The sequence below is a fragment of the Colletotrichum phormii genome (assembly GCF_030913505.1).
Source record: "Colletotrichum phormii strain CBS 102054 chromosome Unknown BDP81scaffold_19, whole genome shotgun sequence".
Taxonomy (NCBI): domain Eukaryota; kingdom Fungi; phylum Ascomycota; class Sordariomycetes; order Glomerellales; family Glomerellaceae; genus Colletotrichum; species Colletotrichum phormii.
Window position 1 is genome coordinate 602,471 of NW_026851461.1, and position 15,198 is coordinate 617,668.

Below are 15,198 nucleotides of genomic sequence, written 5' to 3' on the forward strand. Positions count from 1 at the left end.
CCAACTGCGGACGAAGATGGACCTTTACTTCATATCATCCTGTGCCCAACTTAAGCAAGCAAGTTGTGTTGGACAAACCGCGGTCCAAGCACCGCACGGATAGGCACAATGCAGGGAACAGAGGACCTATCCCCCTTCTCCCCCTTCCATTCGTTTCGTCGCGCTAGTCCTTGCGGCAGAGCAGTCGGCCCAAAGTCTAAGTTCATCCGCCGTGCTTCATCCTCGCCCACACCATTCTGCCATCGAACAGAAGTAGGGGAGCTAACCCCGGGGTCAAGTTTCTCGGGTCTCGGGACATGGTAACCCTGCCCACCTTTGGCCGCCAAAGGAGCTTCACAGCTCACTTCAACTTCGTTGGAAACTTTCAAGGTCAGAAGAAATTCATGCACACGTGGTGAGAAAGCCTCCAATTGTCGGGCGAACCCGCCTCCATGGCAGAGAAGCTGCTCGCTGGCCAAAGCTTCAGGATCGCCGACCGGCACCCCAAACTTTTTTTTCCCACTCTTCCACCTCGACAGACTTTCGGCACTTTGGCTGGGCTAAGTTCGACCCCCCTTTCTGTGTCACGGCTTTCAAATGGCACCTGGCGCGTTTGTTGTTGATGTTGGATTTGGACCATCTCATACCTTGCCCTGATGCCGTTTGGCAGCTAACTTGAGCTGAACACATATGGTGGGGTCATGCGCGATTATGAATCGATACAGAGTCAGCAAGCCAAGCGGGCCCCATAGCAAGTCATCGCCTGGGCGACGACGATGTCTTTCGTGTCGCAAATTGCCGGCCGCGGTAAGTGGAGCGGAACGCGACTTGGGATGACATGAGGAAACGGTCGTTGACGAGTATCACAGTACGATTGCCGGCAATCGCGGCATGCGAGGGAAAGGTCGCAATCAAGTTCCGCAACCTCATCCATGAGCGAAAGCTCACCGACCACCAACGCGACCATTGAGTCAAAGATCACAACGCCAGGATGTCTGAGTTCGACACGTGGAAGTTTGGAGCCTTTACCGGCTGATATTACCATGGCTTTCTTCGCGTTCGTGGGCGATTCGCCATCACCCATGACCGATGTCTTTTCGCTTTCATTCATGCGGACGTATCTCGACACGTCAATACCAATCCGTGCCGTCGTGACGACAATTGGCAAAATATGCTTAGAATACTCCAAAACTACAGCCTTGGAAAATAAGCAAAAGGCAGCAGCATCGATCATAGCTCAGGACCGATATAAGTTGAAGGAGTTCCTGGACGTTCTCACATCTCCCGAGAGCAGTGATCAGCACTTGATGTTGCTGTACGGGATCCTGATGGCTTATGCCGAGGTGCGTTGAATCTCGAGCCCCCAGAAAATGCAACGCATTGCCTCTGGTATTTATCGGACATGGACTCAGAGCTGACTGTGATGGCTTCAAATAGACAATGACCGGCCAGTCATGGCTTTTCTTCCAGGCCACAATGAGAAAGCTCACGGGCAAAGTCCAAGAGCAGGTCCAACAGCGAAAAAGAGCACCACTTTTGTATTTCGACAAAGGGTTGCTGATGAACTATTCGCTGCTGGCAACTTACCACTGTCTAATGTCGTTCGAGGACACGTTTCTTGTAGATGTCGAGCTTTATGATCCAAAGCCTTTTGATAATATCGATGCGATTACTAGCCAAGTACGCATCAACTCTGCCATATTACACCACTACACGAAATATGTAGCACATTTCGCGCGACTGCACCATAAGTAAGACAAGCAACCCCCTCGGGGACATGAGTTGAGTGTTGTAATAGGCAGCTAACGGCTTTGAACAGGGCAACGAAGTGGGTGCGACAAGCGAGACACGTTTTGAATGACCGCCATATAGCTGCAGAACCGCCACCTCACGAAGAGCTCAAGGCGGTACTATTGGAAGCCGGGCTACTGCAACAGGGATTGGAAATCATTGAAAGTTCGGCAGCGGTCATCGACGTGATGGAGAACCTCCGGGGGGAGAAATACGATGAAAGCGACGAAGCGGACAAGACCGACTTCAGCATTCTGCGCGAGGCTTTCTACCACTTCTCGCTTATGGGTATAACACGAACCTTTTGGGACCCGGCATGGAAACTCATCGACGAGGATTTACCGCACATGACAGACATGCCGGATCTTGAGGGGCATGGGCTCTTCGTTCTTGAGAGGCTAGAGCAACGGACTCCCGTTGTCGGATTAGAGTCGTGGAGCTACCTCGTTGTTCTCATGGGCATTGCCCTTGAGGCTAAGAGAGATGATATCAGGCAACGAGTGGATGCCCTGCTCAACGAAATTCTGGGCAAAGGCTTCGCAATCGCCGGGGCTTTGTTGACTGATGGAAGGATGATTTGGGGGATGGATTATGCATCTGGACACGAATGCATTGGGCCTAGCTCGTGAGGAAAGAACGACGCAGGCGAACGAACATTGCTTACACAACTCAAATCAGGTCAAAATACCCGAGAAGCAACTACTAGTAATTCAATGTACATTACAAGGCCACAAATAATGCCAATGTCACGGTAACATTTGACAAAAAAGATGAATTCTAGCCAATCAATCGATTTTCCGCACAAGACCGCCCTATCAATTTTACTCAGTTCCCGTAGAAACTTGCCGTCTTGCCAAGTTATATATGGATTGCCGACGGGATACAATTCCGACCGTGATGCGACACTTTTTACTCGTGAAGGATAAACTTTTATCCCATCGAGTGCCACTTGACGCCATTTTTGCCAAGCCCCAAAATACCCACTGTTTACACTTTATTACCCCGCATTCAAAGGGGTACTTAACAATACGTCACTTATCCCTATGCTCTTTTGCCTATTATCACCACTATTACTACCATTTCGATTAATGCTGCGATGTCTTCTAGTGACTCCGATGCTTCTATTACTTCGGTACGTAGTTATATAGTAGTTAAGATCCTTCCAGAAGACCTTACTACTGCCTATAATACAGACTGTACGCCAGAACGCTATCCCATCGAGTGCCAATTGGCAACAGGTACATGCCCTTGAGGGGAACTGACCACTCAGGAGACAGCCAAGACTTCTTCTAGCCAACCAAAAAGCCTAGATTATGGATACTTCTGTTGTCTATATACTCTGACTATGAAAGAGGTACCAGCAATCATCCGAGTTACAAAGCGCTACTCCACACTGCAGGCACCCTGACCTCGTCTTTTTTCTGTGGGATCGTGAGTGTTGTTGAACAGGGCCTCGTACTGCGGCTTCATTGGTCCACTGTACCCACGATTCAACCAGCCTCAAAGGCACATACTGCTGAAAAAGCTCTAAAGGGGTAGTAGATAGACCCCGTACTGTTGCGGCGCGGTAGGGCAGGTCGAGGGGGTTGAATTGGCCCGGTGTGCCCCTTTCTAGCGGAGGCGATTCGTGTGGGCATACAGTTGCGTTATCACACCTCTCGGGCCTACATTGAGCTGTACAGGCGCTATCAAGGTCTTCGGGAAGTACTGCGACGGTGATATGTGAAAGCGCTGACGAATCAGACGCATCAGAGTCGCTTGAGGACATCGCGACAGTTGCCCATCTGTAGAAATGTTAGTTGTGGTGGTGAACGCAGCTGGGAAAATATAGGGGTTGATGACGTACCGTCATGTATTCCCGCGGTGAGGGGGCAAAAGTGGGTCAAGACTGGGCATAATGTACCTGTTGCCAATTGGCACTCGATGGGATAGATATGGGTTTTTTTCCCATAGCCATTCATTCGATACCTATCCTCCAAACGACAAACTACCTCTATTAAGAAACCAGATGGTTATAACGGAACTAGGGCACCAGTGGGAACTAGGGATGGATAGAACACATAGTAGCTCACGAGCAAGATTTGGAGGACGTCAGGATACGGCGTGTACTATATCCCATCGGCTGCCACATGACGCCAGAAACCCCTCGTGCGGAGTAGTACCAATCAGAGCCCTGCCTTCTTTTTTTCTAACCAATTAAATTAGCTAGATTTCTAGTACTTCTGTTCTCTATAAATTCTGGTTGTGAAAGTTGTACCAGCAATCTCCCTTGGTACATAGGGCTACGTCGCACTGAATACAGCCGAGAGGTAGATCTCTTCTGGCGAAGTCGGGCGCCACTTGCGGCTTCTGGCGTAACGCTTCCGGGACTCTTCGGCCGGCGCGTCGTTCGTCCACTCGGCCCACTGCTCCGTGAGATCTCGGGGAATATATCGGAGGAAGAGATCTAATGGAGTAGCCGGTAAATCCTGTATTTCGGCGTCTCGGCGCGGCACTTCAAAGGGCTCAAAGGAGCCCGGGGCTCCGCGTTCGGCTTCTGGAGGCTCGTGGGGCCGGATCGTGGCATTGTCGCACCGCTCCGGAGTACACTCCGTCGTACAGGCAATAGCGAGGTCTTCCGGCAGTATAGCGACAGTAATACAGGACCGGGCCGACCCCATAGACCCCGTAGAAGCGTCAGAATCGTCCGAAGTCATCGTAACATTAATAAAAAGGATAATTACAGTAACATGGTTCATCAGTCAGCCGGCCGGACTAGTCAGCCGGACGTTTTTTCCCACGTCCACAACAACATCTAGTATTTCTCAACCACAACGCATTAAATCAATTATTGGTTGCCGCTATCAGAATCTCCTGATGATTCGACATCTTTGGAACAGGTTCGTGCATTATGCCCAGTCTTACTACACGCACCACAGCGTCTCCGAGTCGGCTGTGCTCTCTTTGATGGACCCCCCTCCTTATCCTCTCGAGGTGCTGGACGTTTACCTTTTTGTTTCTTTTCCAGCAAACCCTAAGATTCCTCTATACTAAGTGCCCCTCCAAGCTACATACGCGACCTTTTAGCCCTCCGACGCTTAGCAAGTGCTACATTCGCATCCTCAAGGGTACGAAGCCGATCAGTCAAAATAGTGATTAAGTGCGCCATTACCTGCGCACCCTTTGATAATTGCTTAACTGCAGCAATAATTGGTGTCGGTGAGCTTCCTTTATGAGCAGAGATCCGGCTTTTGATAAAGTTAGACTGCGAGACGGCTTGTTGTGGGTTAGAGGGCGTTTGCGACTGCCAAGGTGGTGGTGTTGAAGGGTTGGCCATAGGAGGTGTAGGCGTCCGTAAATGCACATCAAGCTTTTTGATGATATACTCTGGGTCCTATGGTGAAATTCCAGCGCCTTGGAAAGCAGACCTGATGTTTTCCTCATTAAAAACCTTGTTGTGGGCCTGGTGGAAGGCAATAAAGAACTCAGACTTGGTAATGTGATTTATGGAGGCTCTGATAAATAGGTTGATTTTATCACCGTATGCGCGTTTTAAAGGCGAATAAAGTGCAATATCCAATGGCTGTAATAGATGCGACGAATGTGCAGGCATACTGACCGTTACAACATTGTTCTGCTTGCAGTAATCGTCGAATTCGGCCGATAAATGGCTCTCATGGCCGTCGATAATGAGCATCCGGTAGACGCCCTTAGTTCGGTTCTTAGTATATTTGTCGAAGTGTTTAATCCAGTTAAGACCCGTCTGATTATCTGTCTATCTATTAGCAGTGGGCTTAATGACCCAGTTGCCCGGAAAACCTCATTCCGTGGTCCAACTGGCAAGGTGATATACGCCCTTGACGATCACGAACGGAGGGATGCACCACCCGCCCGAATTGACATATTCAATAACTATAGCCTATTCACGGTTACCCGGCTGGACAGACTTTACTTTACCGCGTCGATCGGCACGTATTACCACCATTAACGCGGTAATCATGCCCATCATGAAGCCAGTCTCGTCGAAATTGTATAGGTCCTCCTCTTGGATTCTATACTTAGTTATTATGTTGCGTAACAATACAAACCACTTTGAAATAACCTCTGGGTCTTCTTGAAGAGCCCTTTGATAATCGTATGGACGATTAAACTTTGTTCTCAGAGCAGGCTGTGAGTCCATAAACCGCCTGGCCCATCGCTTGCCAACAGGCTCGGCATTACGCGCTCGCAGCAGGAGATTAGCCATATTTTCCACACCGCCAAGGCGGAAAGGAAATCCTCTGGAATCCTGTTCAATAACGTATTGGAGAAGTGTTTTCTCTTCGATCGGATCGAGTTTATGTCGTTGGGGTTGAGTTTGTTCGCGTCGCGGTCGGTTGTTTATTCTATCGGCTAAGGTGCTCTTCGAGATACCGTAGGTCTTTACGGCACGCGAAATGCTCAAGTTACTACCTGCAGCGCGTGTCGATCGGATCGCTTCAATCGCAAGAATGACTTTGTCTTCTTGGGTGTAGATTGGCATTATGGTTGTTGAGATTTTACACGTCAAAGCTTTAAGTGGTTTGGACATAAGTGTGTTTAGAAAAAAACGTCCGGCTGACTGGTCCGGCCGGCTAACTGATGAACCACGTTAGTAAAACTAGGGGTAAAATCATAGGTAAATGATGTCCCTCGATGTACTCGTTTGATGAGGGGAAAATATGGGTCGTTTTGTGGGGAGGCCTTTCTGGCGTCATGTGGCAGCCGATGGGATAGTATATAGCTAGAGCCTGCGACCCTTCACGCCACATACCCTCCGGGAGGTCTGCCGCAAGGGCGGCTGCGCCCTTGCCGCCATGGCGTTAAATAGAACAAATTTTTTTTTTTTCATTCGATATACTCTTCAATACACACAATATGACCCCTGCCTGTCTAACTGCTGCTCGATACCTATTATTATTGTACATTCTACATGATCTGAGTGGAATTGATCTATAGAAACAACCTAAAATCCGTGGTAAGCCCTTGCTGGGTGAGTCGGCAATGAATCAAATAGGAAGTGGTCTGCACTTCATGTTCGAGCTGCAGTCCCTGTATGATCTATCGTGAGACGACGTTGTTCGTCTTCTCGAGCCGAGTCTCCCTAGTAAGCCAAGTCAAGGCTGGCTTCAATACCCATATGATTAAAGCCATAGCCGAGGCCAAGACTGTGAAACACAATCCAGGATGCCTTGAAACAAACCAGCCTGCAGTGATTCCTGCCACTGCGAAGGGCGAGATGAACTGCAGCTCAAAATCACCATAACATAGTTTCGGCTTCGGCCTTTCGACCACTAAAATTGTATAAAGCTGGAAGTCTCTTTAGAAATCATCGGACTGTGTGGGCTGGGACGCCGGCGAAGTGGAAGTAGGCGTATCAGCAAAATCGGGATCATTGTCGGTCGGAGATGGACTCGAAGATTGACAGTCCATCACATCCGACACGCCGACGAAAAAGGCGTCGTCGTAAGCTGCGTCGAGGTAGCTTTGGAAGTTGGCGTCGCTGAATGGAACCTTGGTGTGCTCGTATTGGATTCCGTTGAACTGGTCCTTGGCGAGCTGAGGCAAGCGACCCCAGCCGATCAGGGGCGGGCTCAAGGCACCATTGGGCCCGACATCAGAGGGGAAAAGGATCTGGCCGGCATCGTAGGTAACTACAGGGTGAGTCGCTAGTCCAGCACCGTTCTTTGCGACGTAAAGTGTGTTAGTGCGCTTCGTGTCGAATGCGCCAGGGCTTGTCGAATAACTGATTCCACGAGGAGAGAAATTCCTGAGTTCATCTGGGCACTTGTCATAGGCGAGCCAGACCACGGCTGTGAGCCAGTGGTGACGATGCTGCTCGTCGCTGCCCATGACCTTGGGAAGATAGTAGCTGTACATAATGGCCCAGCGGTCGTGGGACTCTCCAACTCTCGCGTAAGTTTGACCAGACTGTCCAAAGTCGCGGCAATCGTCACCAGACTTGCCAGTGGGCTTTAGTCCAGAACTGTCGTGGGTTAGTTGAGGATATCCAGCCCAGGGTCAGCACTTACCCAGCGTAGCCATCGGCGTCCACAGCGGCATAAGGGATGCATCCATGCCAGGAGAAAAGAAATGGTGAGTATTGGACTTCTAAATCACCCATGATGTCGTCATCCGGAAGCGCAGGAAGAGGCTTGACATCGTTGTGGTTCTTCCATTTGTCGCCGACCGCAACATCACCACCTCTCGGTAGCAGTGCGGCGTTGACAAGTAGCGGCGCGAGAAGAGAGAATAATACACGGCGAGACATAGTTGAGACCGTGGCAAGTGATCGAAAGAATAGGAGAAGGGTAAAGAGTGTTGGTGAATTGTGGCTGACCAAAAGAACGACTGTGACCCTTCATATAATAAACACAATTTGGGATGATGAATTACTCTGTCAGATCATCGTTAGACCTCTTATTTGAACCATAGATTTGGTCAATCACACCAACCTCTATGTTGCGGGTAGGCCGACCACTACGGATAGAACGATTCCTATGCACGAGTAAGTCCAAATTTACAATTTTATTACGAACTTGGCGTTGTGGATCGGCAGACAAAGTACCTACGGAGCACAAGCTTTGTGTTCAGAGGGCACGGCCATTAAGAACTAGAGCTAGACGCTGGGTAACTCGGCGAAATACATCCCACAGTAATGCCTCGCAGCCTCATTGCTTCAAAGTTCAGGTTGATTTAAAACCGGATAGTTTGAAGTTGAACTCAAATAAGTTATGCTATTAATTTTGGTCATAGAAAATTTCCAACGAACAACGGCGACTCCGTCATGAAATGAGACTGAAATGAGCTCCTTGCCTACGTTAAGTCAGCCTCTCTTCTCGCAATCGATTTACAGAGTCTATTAAAGATGAAGAGTCGCAATACCACTCCGCTACTTCCTCACATCGTTATCAAACGCCACGGCTAGTCTCTTCGAGCAGCCATGAAATTTTTGCTTCTGTTTACCTACTGCACCGCTGCAATTGCTAGTCTCGTCGCTACGGCTTCGAATGACAATGCAGTGCAAGTGCGCGATCCCACCGCCGATTCAGCCACCGATGGGGGTAGTTTGGCTCGATTACTGAGCCGTGACTCTTCCGATGCTTATCAAGAGGCAGCGAAGGCCGCCGGAGGCTCGCTCAGTTCCAACACCTACTATTACTTCATGAACTGCGCCATCGCACCCGACTGGTACCAGGCAACGACTCCTCTTACGCAGTGGGCATTGTCAGAACACGGATGCAACCATGTCGGACTCGTCGTTGGCAAGACGGCCAGAATTTTAAAGAAGTTCAAAGCTACCTACATCCATATTAGGCTTTTCTCAAATGGATTTTCCCAGTCGAGCCACGATTATACTCCTTACCAGGACCAGAAGTAAGCATACATCATATAATAATCCTTCGAGGCACATGCTAATACGATACTCACATAGGCTGGTCTATGGCGGTCGCACCTCCTCATCCAAGGCAGACGTTGACAGGCTTGTCGCGAAAGGTGTGTTAACTTTGCTGTCGGTCATCATATCCATTTTCTCACTGATGTGCATAGGCGATGAATGGCTTGAAGGGTCTGGCACAGTGCTCACGGAACAGTATAACTGCGTAGCACACTACAGATATCTCGAAAGTTTACTTTGAGTTACAATAACTCGACTCTATGTGCGGATGATGGTATAGCTATTAGTGCTCATTGACTCGTGGGGTCAGTAAACAACATAGTTTGCCACTAAGAATCTATATAGTAACATTGGACTACTTCACTGTATCAAAGTAAGAATATAATATGGAATGAGGTCAATTTGACTCTGCAGTCTGGCTAAATTGACCGTGTGTCACTGCGAGCAGCCGGCAGCACCGCTTTTATCACTTTGTCTCTCTGTGATTACCACCTTCCGCCCCAATACCAAAATTACGTTTTCCCGCGGTCGCAATGGACGATTTCCTACAGCCAGGCGCGATCGGGCGTATTGCAGTGCTGAGCGTACTAGATTATATAAGTCCCGGTGCCTGCCACTGACAGTGGAAAACAGGCTGCACAGTCAAATCAATCTACTTAATAAGATAGATTAATTCTCTTCTTGATAATCAAGTTCACGTTTATTATACTTTATGTATATATTTTGAAGTTACTTATTGTTGGATTCACAGGTGGAAAAGGAAAATACTCGAGTATCGTGGGTAGCAACGATCACCGACTGTAGTGGTGATATTGCTTGTTCTTGTTGTTGTTGAGTGGAAGTCTAACCAGGTGCCAGCGGCGGCAGGAAGTCTGGGGTATACCACCCTCGTGTGGCTGAGCCACACGGACCACCGTGGCTAGAACGGACCGCGGCAGCAACCTCCTGCTGCCTAATGTAGGCCTATTCCAACACATATGAACCGTATTTCGGGAAACGGTACAAATAAGCGGTCAAATGAGTGCGGGAGTAGAGAGCAGATGTTTCAGAAGAACTTGGACATGTGTGAGACTAAGACCTGAAGTTGGCTTATGGGCAGATGCTTGAATAGCAACTGTAGAACACAATATACAGTTTTATCAACTTACAGTACTACTTGGAATATGAACAGCTTTAAGGCCGTCATCTACAAAAGTCGTACTCGTCTTGTTCAGTCCGAACTCTAAGATACGAATGGAGTATACAGGGATTTATGACACAGAAAATAGCTCCGAAAAGTTCAAAAGATACCGGTGAGAATTGACTCGATCTTTCCGTCCGCGAAACCCAACAACGGCAATTACTTAATTCTGACTTCTTCCAATAATGTTCTCTTGTCAATATACTTTTTCAAAAAGAAATTGACCACTTGCATCAAAAGTCAAAAGAACCTTCCGAATATAAGTGTTGGAATAGGCCTACATTAGGCAGCAGGAGGTTGCTGCCGCGGTCCGTTCTAGCCACGGTGGTCCGTGTGGCTCAGCCACACGAGGGTGGTATACCCCAGACTTCCTGCCGCCGCTGGCACCTGGTTAGACTTCCACTCAACAACAACAAGAACAAGCAATATCACCACTACAGTCGGTGATCGTTGCTACCCACGATACTCGAGTATTTTCCTTTTCCACCTGTGAATCCAACAATATGCTTTCATTGCCTTGCTGTTCTTTGTGGTCTCCTGTGCCTGGGTACTGCGACGAGAGAAGACGCCGGCTATAGTGTCAGCAACAGCGGTGATAAGTGGACAGTGTCATCTAGCGGCTAAATTGTTAACGAGTTCCGCATCGACGGCAACCGTATCAAGGTCGACTTCGTCGCTAACGGCTTTGACGAGAAGAACGTCTCCCTGCGCGACATCATCTCCCGTGTCTGGGGCCGCGCTGGAAAGTGGCTGTGCGACCTCGACTCTGTCCAGTTCGTCGACGAGTACAGGGCGATGAACTCCATCGCGCAGGCCCGACGGATGGGCGGTGTCGGGATCAAGACGAGCGTCCAAATTGACATAGGCGAGATTGGATCGGGACAGATTACCGACAACCCGTTTTACTGGCACGTTCACAAGATGTGCTGGGATTGGAACAGCATGGAGGACAAGGATGTTACGGGGGCATATGTTTCCAGTTTGGAGGATTCAGAGGGGATCCAGCCGGATGATTTGATCTTCTATATTGGCGAATATGACCAACCTTCGCCGAGAAAGTAGACTGATCGCCGTGATCTGCGTAGAAGAGCAGGTGGGTCTCCTCTACAGCCCTGAACCTACCTACTTGGCATGGCATTGGGCAGAATAGCAGCGGAGACACTGTTGTAGCCGGTCCGCCATAGACAAGTTCAATCCCTCGAGGATTGGTATAAACAAGCCGCCACCAAACAGTCGCAAGGGATCAAACTGGCTCATGTGCTTGTCAACCACTTGATATCGTGTATTAATATTAATACTGTTCCAGTCCAATGACAACTAACAGCGATTCACTGTCCTCCACTAGCTTACATCTTTCCCATTCTTCTCGGTGGCACCTTCGCCACAAAGAGACGATCAATTTCATCAAAGGTCTTGCCTTTGAGTTCAGGGACGTAGAAGAAGCTCCCCACATTTCCAATCGACGCCAGACCACCAAAGATGAATCCAACCTTGCCCTTCAAGTTGCCCTCATCCGGGTTAACTATGTAAGGAATCGCGAAGTTCATCGCCAAGCCACAGATTGCTTGGGCAGCGGTAACGAGAGCCGTAGTCTTTGCGCGCAGAACAGAGCTGGAAGCCTCGCCTAGGGTGGCAAAAGCCATGGCACCAATGGTCATGAAGTATACAAAGGCGTAAATGACGGTGCAGGCGGCTTGTACCCATTTCGCGGCATCAGTTAGGGCGACGTCCATGATGCCGATGAGCAGCGCACATACCCATTCAAATCAACCAAACAAATAAGTCAAACAAACAGTCAAATATAGGAATTTCAGCGAGTCAAACAATCAAATATCGTGAGGCCCCATATTTGATATATTTGATCAAATATGAGGTCGCCCGGAAAAAGGAATATCCGGGGCCGGGCCAATCAAAAACCGACGCTGCTAATCACGCCCCACAGAAGCTCGTCATTGGCATCATGAAAACCCATAGCGGGATTCCAACCCACGACTCCTCACTTACGATTGTAAGTTCGGTATTATACCACTTAACTATATGGATTGCTAGTATTTGTTACGTTAACAAGAAATGCCTGAGTAGTATAGAGCGCTGGATTTGGCATCCTACAATGTCCAGGAATCAAAAAAACCTCCGCTAGTCAACTGGTGCCCCCTTTTCTCAACATCAACAAAACCAATGAAGTTACGCACTACCACTTCCAACCCTTTGCGACCACCACAATTATCGTCAAAATCAATTAAATTATATATCAATCGATTCGCCATATCGTAATTAATTGATTGGCAATGAGTCGCACGGTCTTTGGCGCGCCGCAGCCACTTCGGATTACCTCGCAGCTACAGGCCCCAACCGACGCCAGTCTCGCATCATCGACCGACCTCGACACTCGCGACAACCTCCTCGCCCTTCCAAAAGCCTTCTGGAAAGGGAGGACTTTCGTTAACGACGATTTGATATCACAGAAGGGCGCAAGGCCAAGGAAGTCGTGGATCCGCTTAGAGGGGGTCTTCGCTCGAGAGATCTACGATGGAAACATTCGAGGCGAAGTCTTCTGGTTTTGTCGTCGCTGCGACCAAATAGGCATTATTACCTGCTTCAAAGCGATAGCTACGAGCTCAGCGACGACTCACTTAAGGTCAAAGCACCGAGTAATGGATCCAAGCTCCAGCGAGTCACCACATCCATCAGAATCCTCAGAGTACGACTCTGCGCCGAAGAGACGGAAACTTACCTCTGGTGCTGTCACGAAGGGCCAGGTAACGAGAATTGAGGAATTGGCAATCGGATACATTGTCAATAGCAATAGCCCATTCACAACTTTCCAGGATCCTTACCTCCGGGCCCTCCTCTATCAGTTGGATTATGGTACTGCCAACGAACTCTCATTATCACACGGAAGTATGAGAAAGGAGCTGAACAGCATCTTCGTCAAGAAGAAAGATATAATCAGGGCAGAGATCCGGAGGTCAATGACGAAAGTCCACCTATCATTCGATCTATGGACCTCGCCAACGCGGAATGCCATCATCGCCGTCTTCACTCACTTTCTAAACCATGCTGGGCAACAAACACAATACCTTATTGCTCTACGACGACAGTATGGTGCTCACGATGGGGCCAACATTGCCCAGACCATGAAATCCATAATAGACGACTGGGAATTGGGCGACCAAGTCGGAGCAATTGTTTGCGACAATGCCTCAAACAACGACACTTGCCTAGGTCACTTATATCCTATGTTATCTCATGCCTACACCCAGGAAGATGTTCTTGACCGGAGGATTAGGTGCTACGGTCACATTCTTAGCCTCGTCGGCAGGGCCTTTCTGTTTGGCAATGACAAAGAGGCATTCGAGCAAGAATCAGATACACTGATTAATACTGGGCAACTTCAAGAAGATCTCAACCTCTGGCGCACAAGGGGCCCTGTTGGTAAGCTTCGGAACGTCGTCAAATTCATTCGCTCATCGCCTCAACGATGTGAGGCCTTCCTCGAGGTCAGCAATGAGATCGACGAGAACGACACATTTACTCTCTTCGAGGAGTCGTCGCAGGAGCTCATGCTGACGCTCAACAACGACACAAGGTGGAATTCGACATACCTCATGATACAGCGCTCTTTGCAAAAGAGAAAGCAGATCCACACCCTCTCGGCAACCAGTCGAGCTCAAAAGGATCCAAAGCAACGGATCCCCATTGACGACGTTCTTGATGATGACGACTGGCAGCTGCTGGCCGAGCTGAAGGCGGTGCTTGAGCCACTTTACCTCCAGACGATGAGATGCCAGGGCTGGGGCAAAGGAGACGGCCATGGCCGTCTATGGGAAGTGATGGCAGGTCTCGAGTACCTCATTGACCGTCTCGAGGAGTGGAAGAGGTTGTATGATGAACCTTCTGAGGAAGAGATAGATCTCACGGCTTCTCAGATCGTAGCGTCGCAATCGCAGTTTACGCAAGTAACACTACCTCGTCGGCGGTCAGCTCGTCGTCAATTTATATCCCAACCTCTTTCTCAACCTCCAACTTTAAGCAGCATCCCTCGTTTTTCTCAGTCTGAGTACATGCCTAGGGAGCGGGCGGAGCTGCTTCTCAGCAGTGATTTTGACTCACGAGGATACTTCCGACTGTCAGTCATCAATGCTTGGCAAGTCCTCAATAAGTATTATACCAAGCTGGGCGACTCTCCGCTTTACGCCGCAGCAATCATTCTTCACCCTGGGCAAGGATTAAGATGGCTGGAGAAGAGGTGGGATACGCCCGAGCAGAGCCACTGGCTGTTCGATGCGAAAAAAGGGCTCTACGATTACTGGGAAAGATGGTATGCAGACGAGACAGCAAGTCCTCCTCCTTCGCCACGACAGTCACAAGCCACTTTTGCTGCCCTCACGATTCCAGAGAGTGTCGCAGAAGACTCGGAGTACCGGCAATGGTTGACATCTCGAACGACAGAGGTGGCAATCAATCTTGCGCCTGAGCTTGATCAATATTACTCACAGATTATCCCTCAGCCGGTCCTCAACCCAATCCAATGGTGGCTTGACCATCGGCTAACCTATCCAACGTTGAGCAAGCTTGCGCTTGATATCTTTGCGATCCCTGCGATGGCGACAGACTGCGAGAGGACATTCAGCCTCGCGAAGTTGACTTTAACCTCACAGCGATTATCAATGAGGTCCTCTACGCTGGAAGAGGTTCAATGTCTCAAGAACTGGCTTCGCGGCGGTGCTGTGGAAGTAGGAGGTCAATTTTTCAATTAGAAGAGCTGATCGAGGTAAAGTCTGTAAGTCAGTACTAGGAGGACTTTCGCGATAGCTTCATTCATTTCCCGATTAGGAAATCAGTCAAATCT

The 15,198-nt window shown here is 49.1% G+C and overlaps 4 protein-coding genes and 1 pseudogene across 5 annotated transcripts; 2 read left to right on the forward strand and 3 right to left on the reverse strand.

The window, feature by feature from the left end:
• Positions 1-769: 769 nt before the first annotated feature.
• BDP81DRAFT_380968 (uncharacterized protein) lies at positions 770-2,556 on the forward strand. Its single transcript, XM_060586862.1, has 4 exons — positions 770-786; positions 849-1,322; positions 1,417-1,730; positions 1,799-2,556. The coding sequence occupies exons 2-4, from the start codon at positions 912-914 to the stop codon at positions 2,397-2,399; spliced, it is 1,326 nt and encodes a 441-aa protein (XP_060441734.1). The 5' UTR covers positions 770-786; positions 849-911; the 3' UTR covers positions 2,400-2,556.
• A 4,608-nt stretch (positions 2,557-7,164) lies between these two features.
• Positions 7,165-8,077, reverse strand: BDP81DRAFT_355510 (necrosis inducing protein-domain-containing protein; the record flags this gene model as incomplete). Its single annotated transcript, XM_060586287.1, has 2 exons — positions 7,800-8,077; positions 7,165-7,753 (listed from the first exon to the last, which is right to left on the reverse strand). Coding segments are annotated over exons 1-2 (828 nt in total), but the record flags the coding sequence as incomplete, so codon positions are not given.
• Positions 8,078-8,710: 633 nt separating this feature from the next.
• Positions 8,711-9,407, forward strand: BDP81DRAFT_327380 (uncharacterized protein; the record flags this gene model as incomplete). Its single annotated transcript, XM_060585134.1, has 3 exons — positions 8,711-9,144; positions 9,203-9,264; positions 9,319-9,407. The coding sequence occupies 3 exons, from the start codon at positions 8,711-8,713 to the stop codon at positions 9,405-9,407; spliced, it is 585 nt and encodes a 194-aa protein (XP_060441736.1).
• A 2,125-nt stretch (positions 9,408-11,532) lies between these two features.
• On the reverse strand, positions 11,533-12,094 carry BDP81DRAFT_496388 (maltose permease). The gene has a single exon (XM_060595434.1). It carries the CDS (start codon positions 12,077-12,079, stop codon positions 11,693-11,695), a length of 387 nt encoding a protein of 128 aa, XP_060441737.1. The 5' UTR covers positions 12,080-12,094; the 3' UTR covers positions 11,533-11,692.
• A 217-nt stretch (positions 12,095-12,311) lies between these two features.
• Positions 12,312-12,389, reverse strand: BDP81DRAFT_t266 (annotated as a pseudogene). The gene has a single exon. The product of its transcript is annotated as a tRNA-OTHER (tRNA).
• Positions 12,390-15,198: the final 2,809 nt, after the last annotated feature.

Bases quoted from the DNA above. Each gene is read 5' to 3' on its own strand.
- BDP81DRAFT_380968 (XM_060586862.1), top strand. From the start codon at position 912: ATGAGCGAAAGCTCACCGACCACCAACGCGACCATTGAGTCAAAGATC. The intron at 1,323-1,416 runs GTGCGTTGAATC...GGCTTCAAATAG, and splicing joins TCCTGATGGCTTATGCCGAG to ACAATGACCGGCCAGTCATG. The intron at 1,731-1,798 runs GTAAGACAAGCA...GGCTTTGAACAG, and splicing joins TTCGCGCGACTGCACCATAA to GGCAACGAAGTGGGTGCGAC.
- BDP81DRAFT_496388 (XM_060595434.1), bottom strand. From the start codon at position 12,079: ATGGACGTCGCCCTAACTGATGCCGCGAAATGGGTACAAGCCGCCTGC.